At 34.9% G+C, this 15,011-nt stretch overlaps 1 protein-coding gene across 3 annotated transcripts in view; it reads left to right on the top strand.

The window, feature by feature from the left end:
* The window catches only part of PCCA (propionyl-CoA carboxylase subunit alpha), a 626,991-nt gene that overhangs the window by 112,824 nt on the left and 499,156 nt on the right, over window positions 1-15,011 (top strand). For all 3 annotated transcript variants that reach the window (XM_077158591.1, XM_077158589.1, XM_077158590.1), the window contains 2 exons: window positions 8,454-8,567; window positions 10,276-10,329. In XM_077158591.1, coding sequence (XP_077014706.1) covers window positions 8,454-8,567; window positions 10,276-10,329 — 168 coding nt within the window. The remainder of the gene's footprint in view (window positions 1-8,453; window positions 8,568-10,275; window positions 10,330-15,011) is intronic.

Here is a 15,011-nt window from a genome sequence, read left to right on the forward strand (position 1 = left end):
TTATTTCTGTGAGGTCAGTAGTTATGTCTCCTCTTCCATTTCTGATCTTATTTATTTGTATCCTCTCTCTTCTTCTTTTTGTCAGTCTTGCTAACGGCCCATCAATCTTATTGATTTTCTCATAGAACCAACTTCTGGCCTTATTGATTTTCTCTATTGTTTTCATGTTTTCAATTTCATTTATTTCTGCTCTAATCTTTGTTATTTCTTTCCTTTTGCTTGCTTTGGGATTAGTTTGCTGTTCTTTCTCCAGTTCTTCCATGTGGACAGTTAATTCCTGCATTTTTACCTATTCTTTTTTTCTGAATTAGGCATTTAGGGCAATAAATTTTCCTCTTAGCACTGCCTTTGCTGCGTCCCATAAGTTTTGATATGTTGTGTTTTCATTTTCATTCGCCTCGAGGTATTTGCTAATTTCTCTTGCAATTTCTTCTTTGACCCACTCGTTGTTTAGGAGTGTGTTGTTGAGCCTCCACGTATTTGTGAATTTTCTGGCACTCCGCCTATTATTGATTTCCAACTTCATTCTTTTATGATCCGAGAAAGTGTTGTGTATGATTTCAATCTTTTTAAATTTGTTAAGACTTGCTTTGTGACCCAGCATATGGTCTATCTTTGAGAATGATCCATGAGCACTTGAGAAAAAGGTGTATCCTGCTGTTGTGGGATGTAATGTCCTATAAATGTCTGTTAAGTCTAGCTCATTTATAGTAATATTCAGATTCTCTATTTCTTTATTGATCCTCTGTCTAGATGTTCTGTCCATTGATGAGAGTGGTGAATTGAAGTCTCCAACTATTATGGTAAATGAGTCTATTTCCCTTTTCAGTGTTTGCAGTGTATTCCTCACGTATTTTGGGGCATTCTGGTTCGGTGCGTAAATATTTATGATTGTTATGTCTTCTTGTTGAATTGTTCCTTTTATTAGTAGATAGTGTCCTTCTTTGTCTCTTTTAAGTGTTTTACATTTGAAGTCTAATTTGTTGGATATTAGTATCGCCACTCCTGCTCTTTTCTGGTTGTTATTTGCATGAAATATCTTTTTCCAACCTTTCACTTTCAACCTATGTTTATCTTTGGGTCTAAGATGTGTTTCCTGTAGACAGCATATAGAAGGATCCTGTTTTTTAATCCATTCTGCCAATCTATGTCTTTTGATTGGGGAATTCAGTCCAGTAACATTTAGTGTTATTACTGTTTGGATAATATTTTCCTCTAACATTTTGCCTTTTGTATTATATATATCCTATCTGATTTTCCTTCTTTCTACACTCTTCTTCCTACCTCTCTCTTCTGTCTTTTTGTATCTGACTCTAGTGCTCCCTTTAGTATTTCTTGCAGAGCTGGTCTCTTGGTCATAAATTCTCTCAGTGACTTTTTGTCTGAGAATGTTTTAATTTCTCCCTCATTTTTGAAGGATAATTTTGCTGTATATAGGAGTCTTGGTTGACAGTTTTTCTCTTTTAGTAAGTTAAATATATCATCCCACTGTCTTCTAGCTTCCATGGTTTCTGCTGAGAAATCTACACATAGTGTTATTGGGTTTCCCTTGTATGTGATGAATTGTTTTTCTCTCGCTGCTTTCAAGATCCTCTCTTTCTCTTTGACCTCTGACATTCTAACTAGTAAGTGTCTTGGAGAACGCCTATTTGGGTCTAATCTCTTTGAGGTGCGCTGCACTTCTTAGATCTGTAATTTTAGGTCTTTCATAAGAGTTGGGAAATTTTCAGTGATAATTTCTTCCATTAGTTTTTCTCCTCCTTTTCCCTTCTCTTCTCCTTCTGGAACACCCACAACACGTATATTTGTGCGCTTCATATTGTCCTTGAGTTCCCTGATACCCTGTTCAAATTTTTCCATTCTTTTCCCGATAGTTTCTGTTTCTTTTTGGAATTCAGATGTTCCATCCTCCAAATCACTAATTCTATCTTCTGTATCTTTAAATCTATCATTGTAGGTATCCATTGTGTTTTCCATCTTTTCTACTTTATCCTTCACTTCCATAAGTTCTGTGATTTGTTTTTTCAGTTTTTCTATTTCTTCTTTATGTTCAGCCCATGTCTTCTTCATGTCCTCCCTCAATTTATCGATTTCATTTTTGAAGAGGTTTTCCATTTCTGTTCGTATATTCAGCATTAGTTGTCTCAGCTCTTGTATCTCATTTGAACTATTGGTTTGTTCCTTTGACTGGGCCATATTCTAAATCTTCTGGCGTGGACCGTTATCTTCTCCTGCTGGCGTCCGGGCATTTAGTCAGATTTCCCTGGGTGTCGGACCCAACAAGGTTGTAAGATTTTTCTGTGAAATCTCTGGGTTCTGTTTTTCTTATCCTGCCCATTAGGTGGCGCTCGTGGCACACGTTTGTCTCACGTGTTTGGAAGGGATCCCCCTGGTCACTGATCTCCATGGCCTGGGGATTTCCGATCCAGTTCTCTCCGTTGGTTCGGAGGGCCGCGCGTGGTAGGGGCGTCAGCCGCCGTGTCTTGAGGGGACCCTGTGGCTGGTCGCCGGCCACAGCGGGCCCGGGGAATTCGCCACCGGACCAGGAAGTCGCCCGCGGGGGAGGGGCGTCGGTCACCGGCCGCCTCGGCCCGTGGAATTCCCCACCAGACCAGGAAGCTGCCCGCGGGGGAGGGCCACCGTGGCTTGGGTAGCCCTCTGATCCGAGACTCATAGCCGGACCAGGGAAGCCGCCCGCAAAAGAGGGGCGCCGGCCGCCTTGGCTTGGAAAACTTGCCTCTCCGAGACTCTCAGCCGGCCCCGGAAGGAGGGAGGGAGGAGCTCCGGCCGCCGCAGCTGCTGCTGCTCGGGAAACGCACGCCGCTCGGGGATCTCACCGCAACCGAGTCTCGCAGTCAGACTAGCCAGTCCAGACTGGGGTACGCTGTGTGTCCGTTCCCTGCCGTGGTCCCGGGAGCTGTTCTGCACTGTTTCAGTTCACCTAGTAGTTGCTTTGGAGGAGGAACTAAGACGCACATACCTTACTAAGCCGCCATCTTGGCCCCCTATCCATATATTTTTTTTTACTCGTCTGTCCATACCCTGGATAAAAGGTGCATCAGACACAAAGTTTTTGCAATCATACAGTTGCATTGTAAAAGTTATATCATTATACAATAGTCTTCAAGAATCAGGGCTACTGGAACACAGCTCAACGGTTTCAGGTACTCCAGCCACTCCAATACACAGTAAAGTAAAAAAGGGGTATGTGTGTAATGCATAAGAATAACGTCCATGATAACCTCTTGACTGTGTTTGAAATCCCTCAGCCACTGAAACTTTATTTTGTCTCATTTTCCTTTTCCCCCTTTTTACCCAGTCTTCTTTTGATGGACAATTGCAGTGTTTCCATCTTTTGGCAATTGTGAAGAATGCTGCTATGAACATTGGCGTGCAAATGTCTGTTCTTGTCACTGTTTTCAGCCCTTCTGGGTATATATACCAAGTATTGGTATTGCCAGGTTACAGGGCAACTCTTATCTAGTTTTCTAAGGAACTGTCAAACTGTTTTCTATAGTGTGTGTATCATTATACGTTCTTACTGGCAGTGCATAAATGTCCCAAATTCTCCATATCTTCTCCAATATTTGTAGTTTCCTGTTTATTTAATAGCATCCATTCTTATAAGTGTGAAGTGGTAGTGGTATCTCATTATAGTTTTCATTTTCATGTCCTTTATAGGTAATAAAAATGAGTATCTCCTCATATGCTTTTCAGCCATCTATATTTGCGTTCAAAAACTATGTATTTAAATCTTCAGCCCTTTTTATAATTGGGTTATTTGTTCTTTTGTTCTTGAGTTGTATGATTTCTTTGCATATATGGGGTATCAAAAACTTTATATGATACCTAATTTGCAACATTTTTTCCACTTTAATTGGCTGCCTCGTCACCATTTTTTTTTTTTTTTTTGCATGGGCAGGAACCAGGAATCTAACCTTGGTCTCTGGCATGGCAGGCAAGAACTCTCCCTGTGGAGCCACTATGGCCTGCCGCCTCTTCACCTTTTTGACAGGGTCTTTTGAGGTACAGAAGTGTTTGATTTTGAGGTGTTCCCACTTATCTATTTTTTCTTTTGTTGCTTGTGTTTTGGGTGTAAGCATAAGCACAACCTATTATTAGATCTTGAAGATGTTTTGCTATCTTTTCTTCTACTCGTTTTATGGTACTGGTTTATGTATATATTTTTGTATGGTACTGGTTTATGTATATATTTTTGGATCTACTCCGAGTTAATTTTTATATAGAGTTTCAGGTTTATTAGGGTTCTTTAGAAAACAGAACTACCAGGAGATATCTGTAATATGCGATTTATAAAGGTATCTCACTCAACCATGGGAATGGAAGAATCCAAACTCTGTAGGATGTGCTGTGAAGCTGGCGGCGCTGATGAAGGGTCTAGATGAACTCCATAGGGGAGGCTCTCTGGCTAAAGAAGCAGTGAAAAAGTCTCTTCTTCCTTAAAAGCTTTCAACTGATTGGATCATCTCATTGATGGGAGGCGCGCCTTAGTTGATTGCAGATGTAATCAGCCAGATATGCAGTCAACTGACTGATAATTTTATATACTAGCCTTCAGGTTTATCAACCAACCTGCTACAAAATATTTTTGCAGGAATAGTCAGGCCAGTGCTTGCCTGACCAGACAACTGGGTCGTCATCACTTGGTCAAGTTGACATCAGAACCTAACCATCACATAACATATGAGTCCTCTTTCATTCTCTTGGCTATTTATATACAGTTCTCCCATGCCTATTTATTGGAAAACTATTTTGTCCCAGTACGGTGGATTTGGGGACTTTGTTGAACATCAGTTGACCATAGATTTGGTGTTCTGTTTCTGCACTCTTGATTTGATTCCACTGGTCAGTACTTCTATCTTTGTGCCAGCACCATACTTTTTTGACCACTGTGGCTATATAATAAGCTTTAAAATCTGAAGTGTTAATCTTTCACTTCATTCTTCTTTTTTAGGATATTTTTAGCTGTTCAATCTCTTTCTCTTGTAAATGAATCTAAGTTGCTTTAGCTTTTCCAAGTCTTCAAAGTAGGTTGTTGGAATTTTGAGTGGTGTTGCATTGTATCTAGATTGAATGCAATCTAGATTGAATGCAATCTAGATTGAATTGAATTGAATCTAGAGCAGTTTTGGTAGAATTGACATCTTAACTCCATTTAGCCTCCTTGTCCATGAGCAGGAAATGTCTTTCCTCTTATTTAGATCTTCTTTATTTCTTTTAGCAGTTTTTTTAGTTCTCTGTATATAGGTCCTTTGCATTCCTAGTTTTGTTTATTCCTAAATATTTGAATATTTTAGTTGCTATTTTGAATTTTTTCCTTAATTGTCTCCTCAGTTATGTCATTGCTTGTGTGTGGAAATACTACTGATTTCTATACATTAATCTTTTTATCCTGTCTCTTTGCTGAATTTATTAGTTCAGGTAGATTTGTCATAGATTTCTTAGGATTTTCCAAGTATAGGATCATATCAGCTGTAAGTAATGAAAATTTCACTTCTTCCTTTATTATTTGGATGCCTTTTGTTTCTTTCTCCTTCCCGAATGCTCTAAGTAGGGCTTCTAGTAGAGTGTTGAATAATAATGGTGATGGTAGGCCTCCTTGTCTCATTCCTGATCTTAGGGATAATGTTATCAACCTCTCACCATTAAGTATGATACTGGCTACTTTTTTTTCATATATGCCCTTCATGATTTTGAGAAAGTTGCCTTCGATTCCTATCATTTGAAGCATTTATCAGAAAAGTGATGAATTTTGTTGTGTGCTTTTTCAGCATCAATCGATATGATCATATGATTTTTCATTTTCGATTTGTTAATGTGTTTTATTTCATCGATGAATTTTCTTATGTTGAATCACCCTTGTGTTCCTGTTATATACCCTACTTGGTTGTGATGTATGATTCTTTTAATGTGTTGTTGTATTCCATTTGCTATTATTTTATTGAGAATTTTGCATGTGTGTTCATTGGGATGTTTGGACTGTAGTTTTCCTTTCTTGAGGTGTCTTTATCCAGTTTTGGTATTAGAGTGATATTAGTTTCGTAAAATGAGTGTTACCTAGTGTCATGGTCAGGTTTACGTGTCAACTTGGCCAGGGCAAATGCTGGCCTGTCTGTTGCGATGAGGGCATATCATAGATTTAACTCATGATTACGTCAGCTGCATCCACAGCTGATTCTGTTTGTAATCAGCCAAGGGAAGTGTCTTTGCAATGAGTGATGCTTAATCTAATCACTGGAAGCCTTTTAAGGAGGATTCAGAATAGACAATCTGTCTTCCTGCTTCGGCTTGTGAGCCTCTCCTGTGGAGTTCTGTCCACACCCTTCATCAGAGTTGTCAGCTTCACAGCCTGCCCTGCGGATTTTGGACTCTACTTTCCCACAGATATGTGAGACACTTTTATAAATTTTGTATCTACAGATATTTCCTGTGATTCTGTTTCTCTAGAGAACCCTAGCTAATACAGGTAGCATTCCTTCTTTCTTAATTTTTTGGCAGTGTTTGAGCAGCATCGTTGTTAGGTCTTTTAGAATGTTTGATAAACATGAAGATATGTGGTCCTGGGCTCTATATTTAGTTGTTGAGACATTTTGAATTAAGTTTTGTATATGCTTGTGATTTTAATTTCATTTTTGTGGACAGTGTGGGTTTTTAGGTGTATACAATGAAATATACTCTAGGTAGTTTTGCTTGATATACTTCGATTATTGCTCTCCTTTTTCTACCACCAGCATTGTTTCTCTTGGTCTGTCCTGCTTTGTCCTACAGGATGATGACATCCATGGAGTATATCACATGAGCTTCCTTGCTCTCTGCCTTTGTTGTGTGTTGGAGGTCATCAATAGGAGAAATTTATAATTACACCAATGAAGTTGCTAATAGTATCTGGAATGGGAAATAGAGGAGCACTTTACTTTCTGAGGGAAAGGAGAACAGTTTGAGGTTTTGAGTTTGAAAGGCAAAGACAACTATGAGGAGAATTTTGCTTTTGCACATAGAGCATTTAAGATCCTTTAGAACTGTGGCTGTTTTTCCTTGAAGTTGATGTTATGAAAGGAATTACAGAATATATATATTAAAGTATTTTATGTTAAGTTTGATATGTAAATCCTTTGAGGGCAGCTTACTTACCCAGTGCCATTTTTTACTTAACTGGAAAATATTGCATTAATAAAGTGAATTTTGAATTTTCTAAAAGCCTACTATCTTAGTTTTTGTCTTTTTTTTTTTTTTCCCACTGATGATGTGGGGTTCTTATTTAAAACAAAGTGTGTTTTTAAAAATCACCTCAGAGGGCGAGCCACGGTGACTCAGCAGGCAGAGTTCTCGCCTGCCATGCCAGATACCCAGGTTCAATTCCTGGTGCCTGCCCATGCCAAAAAAAAAAAAAGAAAAAAAAAAATCACCTCAGAGTTGAAGTATACATCTTAGAAATACTAATAAATATTTGTTACCTCAGACTTTAAAATAAAAAATAAATAAATATATAAATTTATATATATTTATAAACATACTTACAGTATATGTTTCTGCTCTGGTTTTATGTAGCTGCCTTTTAAGATAATTTTAACCCAATTGGGAGTTCTTTAAGCAGGAAAACTATTAGGAGAAGTCATTTGAAGAATATAGTAATTCTTTAATCATTTTAAAAGAATAGATTTCTTTTAGAACTAAACAACCCACTTTTTTCAATATCGAATCCCTTATGTATACTAAGCAAAAATAAATATCCATTTAAATCATTGTGGAGAGAGTTATCTTAAAAAAAAAAGAGTATACATTGCTGAATTTTTAGTAGATTTAGGACTTAATGTATGTATTCGTTCTTTTGGAAATAAAGGTAAAATGGACCAGAATCAAATGTGATATTAAATGATTCTCAAGATTTTCTAGTTCACATTTAGTAATATTGAACTCTTTACTTGTACACTTTAAGTTGTGGTGACCTGATGCTGTGCAGGGACACTTATTGGATCCCTTCATTCAGTTCCCTCTAATTATCCCAACTTCCTGGGGAGCTTGCTTAGAATTGGTTATGAGTGTTTGTTGTTAGAATATTGGGCTACCCTGACTACATGTAACAAAGCTATTTTTATATAAGATTTATGTGTTGATGAACAGAATAGAGTTAAAGTTGTTTGTGCTTTTTTTTTTTTTTACTGAATCAAAGAGGTAGGGGATATTATTGAAATTATTTTGTTAGAAAATAGATTATGTTTGTAATCAATGAAATCATGGTTAATAACATAGTTTCCAAAACATAGTTTCCAAGCTTATGTTTTACATTTGTTTTTTTAGTGCATATTCAAATGGTGATCTGACTATATAAATGATATGTGAAGCAATCAGAATTGCAATTTTATGTATATTTTTGGGTGATTGCAATTATTGTTGCTGGGAACATCTGTTAATGCATAGTTTTATGTCTTTAGGTTCATGTGAAAATGGCGGATGAGGCAGTCTGTGTTGGCCCAGCTCCCACCAGTAAAAGCTACCTCAACGTGGATGCCATCATGGAAGCCATTAAGAAAACCAGGGCCCAAGCTGTGAGTCCAAATGAATCTATCTGCTGCAGCTGTTTCATATGTAGTGTACATAAAGCCAGAGTTTGTATTTTAAAAAAATTAAAAAGAATGATTTAAAATGCTGTTGCAGTTAGTTTGTCACGTGAGTTCAATGTGGCTGAATTCACTACTGGAAATCAAAGCTTTGTAGCATCTGGCAGTGTTGGTTGCTGATCCTGCAGGTGGCTGCTGGATTCAGTTTTCACCACAGGGAGTAGTTTTAGTTCATTTCCAAACTTGCTAGAAAAAAAAGAAATCACAATTTGTTTTGTGTATTGACCGTTTCAGGGTAATAAGAGTTTTTTTTTTTTTTTTTTTAAATTCATCATTATAAAATGGATCTAAAAGACATTGCTTTAAATTCCACTTTAATCATTTAAAAATTATGCACACTTAATTATACTTCCATGAATAAAAATGGTACATTCAGTAATGATTTTTTTTGATAATGTCAGTAGAGAATGCATATTAGCTTAGGTGGATAAATACATTATTACTTCCCTCAATTCTGTTTAGATGGAATAGAATCCAAGAAAAATACTGGTTTCTGATGTCAGTGAAATATATACATATATTTAGATTTAGTGATTTTATTTTTTATTTTTATTTTAATATTACTAATTATATATAATGTTAACAACTATGCATAGTTATCTCTAAAATTGAATAGAAGCAGCCAGTACCAGCAATTAGCCTGGAATGCTTCAAGTAGTGTGCCCATATTATAGATATTTACAGTTTATTAGCACAGTTAAGAAGGTAAAACTCTTTAACTGTGGCTTGTCAGAATACAGTCTTTACTTGAGTATTTATTTAAAATGAAAGTGGTGCGATGAAACTTTTTATAATGCAGTAATTAGCAAGCATTCTTTTCCATTTTAAAACTCAATTCAGCATTAAAATGTCTCTATATAGCTATTTCTAGAATGGCTTGTTCAGAAATTTGCTCTTTGCTGAATTATTTTAATGGAAATGTATTTTACATTGACTGATCCTAGAGCACCTAAATTTAGGTCTGGCCATTGTGGTAGTCAAAAATCATTTCCTTTGAACAAGATGGTAGAATTTAGATTGTTGCTGTGTGGCTTGTGAGAGGATAGTGTAAAGTAAGTTCGTGGTGAGGAGGGAAAGAAAGATAGTAGAAGAAAAAAGGACAAAGTATAAAGTAGTAGTAAAACAAAACTTCCTTTTTTAGGTAAGTCAGTTTGACAGAAGCTGCTCATTGGGTTGTGACTGAGTATGATTAATACCATTAGAAGTAAGTTGTGTTGGTTGGTTTGGTAGCCAGGGTTTTGGAAAGAAGAAGTTCCTGGCATTGGAAAGGAAGGGCAATATCGAGTTTTTCATTCACCTTGCAAAAGTTTTCCTTTAATATATTCTTTGACCCATGAACTATTATAAAATTCTCCAAATTTGTGTCTGAAGTTAATCTCAGAAAGAATGTGCAAGGGATATCAGGATATGGTCCAGGTATGGTCGGGACAAAGGCAGTAGATAGAAAATGGTTATAATAGTTTCTTAGAATTCAGTTCTGTACCCAAGAAATGTGAATTAGAGATGAATCAGTATGAAGCAGAAGTAATCTTATTCATGGAACCTTGAACAATGAACAACATTAATGCATTCTACATTTTGGTTATAAAGTTTTTACAATATGATAAAATTGAAATGTGTTATTTTCATTTCTAAGGTACATCCAGGTTATGGATTCCTTTCAGAAAACAAAGAGTTTGCCAAATGTTTGGTAAGTTTGTAGTTAACCAGAAATTGTTAACATGTATTTCAAAAAGCAGTGTTATGTCATGGCTTTTGTAATTGTGGGTGGTGATGATTGCATATATTTTTTTAACTCAACACTTCTTTAAAAGTAATTTGTGAAAAATGGAGATTTTATTCTGTAACCTAAGTCTTGATTTGAAGAGTAATTTTTAAAATGCAAAAGTTAAAATCACCATTTTACCTGATGAATGACACCTAAATTATATATAAATTGCATGGACTTTGAATTTTACAACTTAAAACTTTAGATTTTTAACTGTACAAGTACATGCATTTATTCTGTCGTTTTCAAAAAATGCATTTTTGATATCTATGTTCAAGGCATTTGAGAAGGGATATAAAAATGAATCAGATGTGGGTCCTGCTCACAAGGAGCTCACAGTCATGTTGTGGAAAATAAGCCAAGTATACAAATGAGTTCAATTCAGGAAGAAAATATGAGATCAAAGTGTTCTGTAAAGTAAGATAAAGATTATCCCTAGTTGGGGTTTCATTTCACATTAGAGAAAAAAGTAGAATGTATGACCACCTTTCTCACAAATTTTCTTATCTCATCTCCTTTGTTTCCCTTTATCAGTACTATGCCTTAGCCTAGCAAGTCCAAATGCTGTTCCCAAATATGGCTGCCTCTTTCCTGTTCCTTTATTTTAATCACTTTCCTTTTCTCAGTGGAGCATACCTGTCCCCTACTCTTTTTCTACATTTTGAACTACTCTGTCTTTAAAGGGAAAGTTCATATGTTACCTCTATCTGCATAGTTTTCCATAGCCCTCTGGTGACTATTCATCTGTCTTCTAACTTTGCCGTAGAAGTCAGTTAAAATTAAAAAAAAAAAATTAATTTGTTATATCACTTACCATACGATGTTGAAATTGTTCCTGAATTTTAATCCCCCTTGAGACAAGTAATCTGATCTTATTTTTTATTACCTATCTTTCTTAGTCTATTCTGATTTCTACAGAGTAAGTTTAATGAATGTTTATGGAAGGATTAAATAAATATTATTAGATTAAGAATTTTTAAAACATTCATCCTTCAGGAAAATTTTCCTTCTATCAAAATAAACTGGTTTATAACAAGAAAGTAGTTTTTGCTGTATGTTATTTGCTATGAAAATAGGTGGCAGCAAGTGATAACTAATTACACCAACTCTCCCTTTTTTGTGCATTATGGCAAGATACTTATTTGGGATATAATTTCCCTAATGTTAAAATCTTTTTACATTGATGCCATTTAAGATATTCCTTTTAGAATATCTGATTAGAGTTGACAAGAGCTATAAAAATAGCACAGTGAAATGAAATTGCATATGGATTTTGTCATACCATATAAACATTGTTGATGTGATTAGTGTGCACTATTGAAATTTAATAGTTATTTCCCTAAGCAGTAGAAATGGTAGTCTGATGATTTGCAGCATGGTGGAGTGTATTAGTTGGTGGCAGCTTTTGGCAAAGACAACTAGTAGAAGCCTTAAAATTTTTTTTTTACTTCGATATTGTGGAGTTTTCTTTATTATATCACAATATCTTATGTTTTAAATTTAATCAAATATGTAGTTTTATCCATTAATGTCTGGTTCTGTTTATTTTATTGCTATACAGATACTAGTGCAATTTTTTTGGTTTACAATTAGAAACTCTGTACTTTATCTTATTGTTTTAGTTAATGCCAATTTAGAAAGGATTTATTTATTATTATGAATATTTGCTGTATAATTGCCTTAGGAAGTAAATAATTAGCCAAATTCTGCTAAATGTAAAACTATACTAAACTCTGCAAGTTTGCTTTATGAAACTAGTAATTCTTTACGCTTAGTTAAGTGAAATCAGCTTACACACAATCCTAGTATGCATGATTTGAATGAAAGCATGTCTTTTGTTTGCTTTTCTTTAAATAATTAATGGAAAAACACAAAACTACAAATAACCCCATAAATAATAGCAGCTTTTATTGATTTTAATCTGCTGATCAAACATATTTTATTTCCAAACTATTTTCCATTCTATATGTCTCCTCTGGACTCCTTTTATTTCCAACAGTAAAAGAATAGTAATAGGAAAGGGAGAAGACAATTAGGATTAAGTAAAGAAATTCTATCAGATTTTATAAAAGAGCTTTGAAAAGTTAAACTAACCTGCTTCTGAAAAATGGGGTACTGGTTTAAAGAGATTTTTATAGTCTTTTTAGTTATCCTTCTGGTGTTTATATATTAGCATAAACTGACATAAGTTACAATAATAGCTCTATGAGAAATTTGTTAGATTTAATAATTTGCATTTCACATTTTATGTATTTAAAAGAAATATTTATTATATATTAAATATGCATAAAATATTTATGTATGTATGTAAACAGCCTCAATATATACATATTATTGAGATTATTTTTGTGTTCAATAGATTATGAGCATGTTCATGTTCCAAATTTTAAGCCTGTCAGAAAGGAAAGGCCATGATTTTCTTAGTTAAATAGAATGGTAACTGCTTTGTCAGGGATTAATAGGTGTTTTCTAATAATAATAATTTCAATTACTGTAGCATACAATTACCTACTAATATTCAGCAATATGTGCGCTCTTTGTTATTGGCCTGTTGGTTTTTGAGATACCAAAGGAGCCTGGGTTCATTAAAAACTCATGGTTCAGGCAGGCCACGGTGGCTCAGTAGGCAAGAATGCTTGCCTGCCATGCCAGAGGACCTGGGTTCGATTCCCGGTGCCTCCCCATGTGAAAACAAAACAAAACAAAACTCATAAGTTGAGTTCTGTCCAGGTTAGCATTGATGTGCTAGCCTTTATATGCTTAACATTGATGTCATATAAAGGAATTGTGGCAAGCAGTTGAAGTTTGGTGACTGTGTTCTTTCATCTCCTGTGGTTGGATACTTCTAGCCGCATAAGGGATGCAACTATTATGAGAATAAAAAGAGGTAATTTTTTGTCCATTAGATTAGTGAAAAGAATTTAAATATGTATAACATACGGTATAAGCAAGAATACCGGGAAATAGTGTTGTTCTTGAGAAATAAGTTGTTTCAGCTTTTTTTTTTTTGCCATAAATTTGCTAATGTCTATCAATTTAAAATGTGCACATATTCTTTGATTCAGCCACTCCTTTTAAGACTCTCACTTTCAAATATTTAATTAAAAAATGTTCTTCAGTGGGTTGTTTGTAAGTAGCAGAGTTTGGAAATAGCTCAATTTTTTTTCATCTGTAAAATGACAATGACATCTGAACTGTAGAGTGTTGTAAGGATTAAAAATAACATTTATATAAAGAACCTTGCATGAAGTCTGGCATTGCTGGGCAAATCATTAATCATTCTAGGTGTTAATATTAATTTAGTAGATAGGGAGAGCTATTGAAGAGTTTTAGGACAATGAAAATTTTAAGTTGGCATTTTTGTGAATTAATCTGATAGTTTTCATTTGTATTCTGGGAGTTTGTATGCATTTTTTTCTGCTTGAGATGAATAATTTGGCATTTTAATACTTATACTTGCATATGCATGACACTGTGTTTTACAAAGCACTATGTGATCTCATTTAATTCATGCAACCATTGAAACTGAATATCGGTAGTCCTGTTTAACAAAGAAGAAAATTGAGCTCAGGTATAGTGAATTGTCAGAAAATCACACTACACTAGTATGTCACATAATCAGGACATTACTTATGTCTGCTGGCTATAAGTACAGAGCCCTTAAAAAAACAACTGTACCTTAGCGGCCTCCATTGGAAAAGGTGAGAACATCCAAATAGCCTAACAGTTAAGAACAAATAAGTATAATGGACATAGTCAAAAGTTACTGAAATCTTTTTGCTCCTTTAATATATATATTTTCTCTTTATTAGAGAAGTTGTGTGTTTATAGAACAATCGGGCATAATAATACAGGTTTCTCATTTATACCATTCTATTATTAACACCTTGCGTTGATGTGGAACATTTGTTATAATTGATGAAAGCACATTTCTATAATTGTACTGTTAACTACGGTCCTTAGTTTAACTTAAGGTTCACTGTTGGTGTATTGTAATTCCACGGATTTTTTTCTTTTAAATTATTATTTAAAACCTAACACCTCACCTTTTAACCACATTCAGATACATATATTTCAGAGCCGTTAATTATGTTCACAGTGTTGTGTTACCATCACCAGCATCCATTACCAAAACAGTCCCATTCTTTCAAATTGGATCCTTGTACATTTTAAGCCTAAACTTCCCATTCCCTATCCTTATATCCTGTTCCCTGGTAACCTATATTCTAGATTCTGACTCAATGAGTTTACTTATTCAAATTATTTCAAATCATTGAGATTATACAATATTTGTCCTTTTGTGCCTGTCTTTTTAATTTCACTTAACATGATGTCCCTTCTTTATTAGTATAGGTGGCATATGATCAGCTTGTAGGAAAATGATGTGTAGAGAAACAAGAAGAAAAGTATCTCGCTAGGGCAGTGGTCCTCAGCTTTGAGGTTGCAACCTATGGTATATTGTTAGTTGTGAAGTGTAATATAAGTACTTTGTAACTAATACTGAAAATTTTCAAATAAGCAAGTTTGCCAATGATTTATTTAACATTTTTTTGTTCTTAAATAGTTGAGTGAGTTTAAAATGATCCATATGGTACTCCATTTTT

Source organism: Tamandua tetradactyla, chromosome 4 (genome assembly GCF_023851605.1).
Source record: "Tamandua tetradactyla isolate mTamTet1 chromosome 4, mTamTet1.pri, whole genome shotgun sequence".
Classification (NCBI taxonomy): domain Eukaryota; kingdom Metazoa; phylum Chordata; class Mammalia; order Pilosa; family Myrmecophagidae; genus Tamandua; species Tamandua tetradactyla.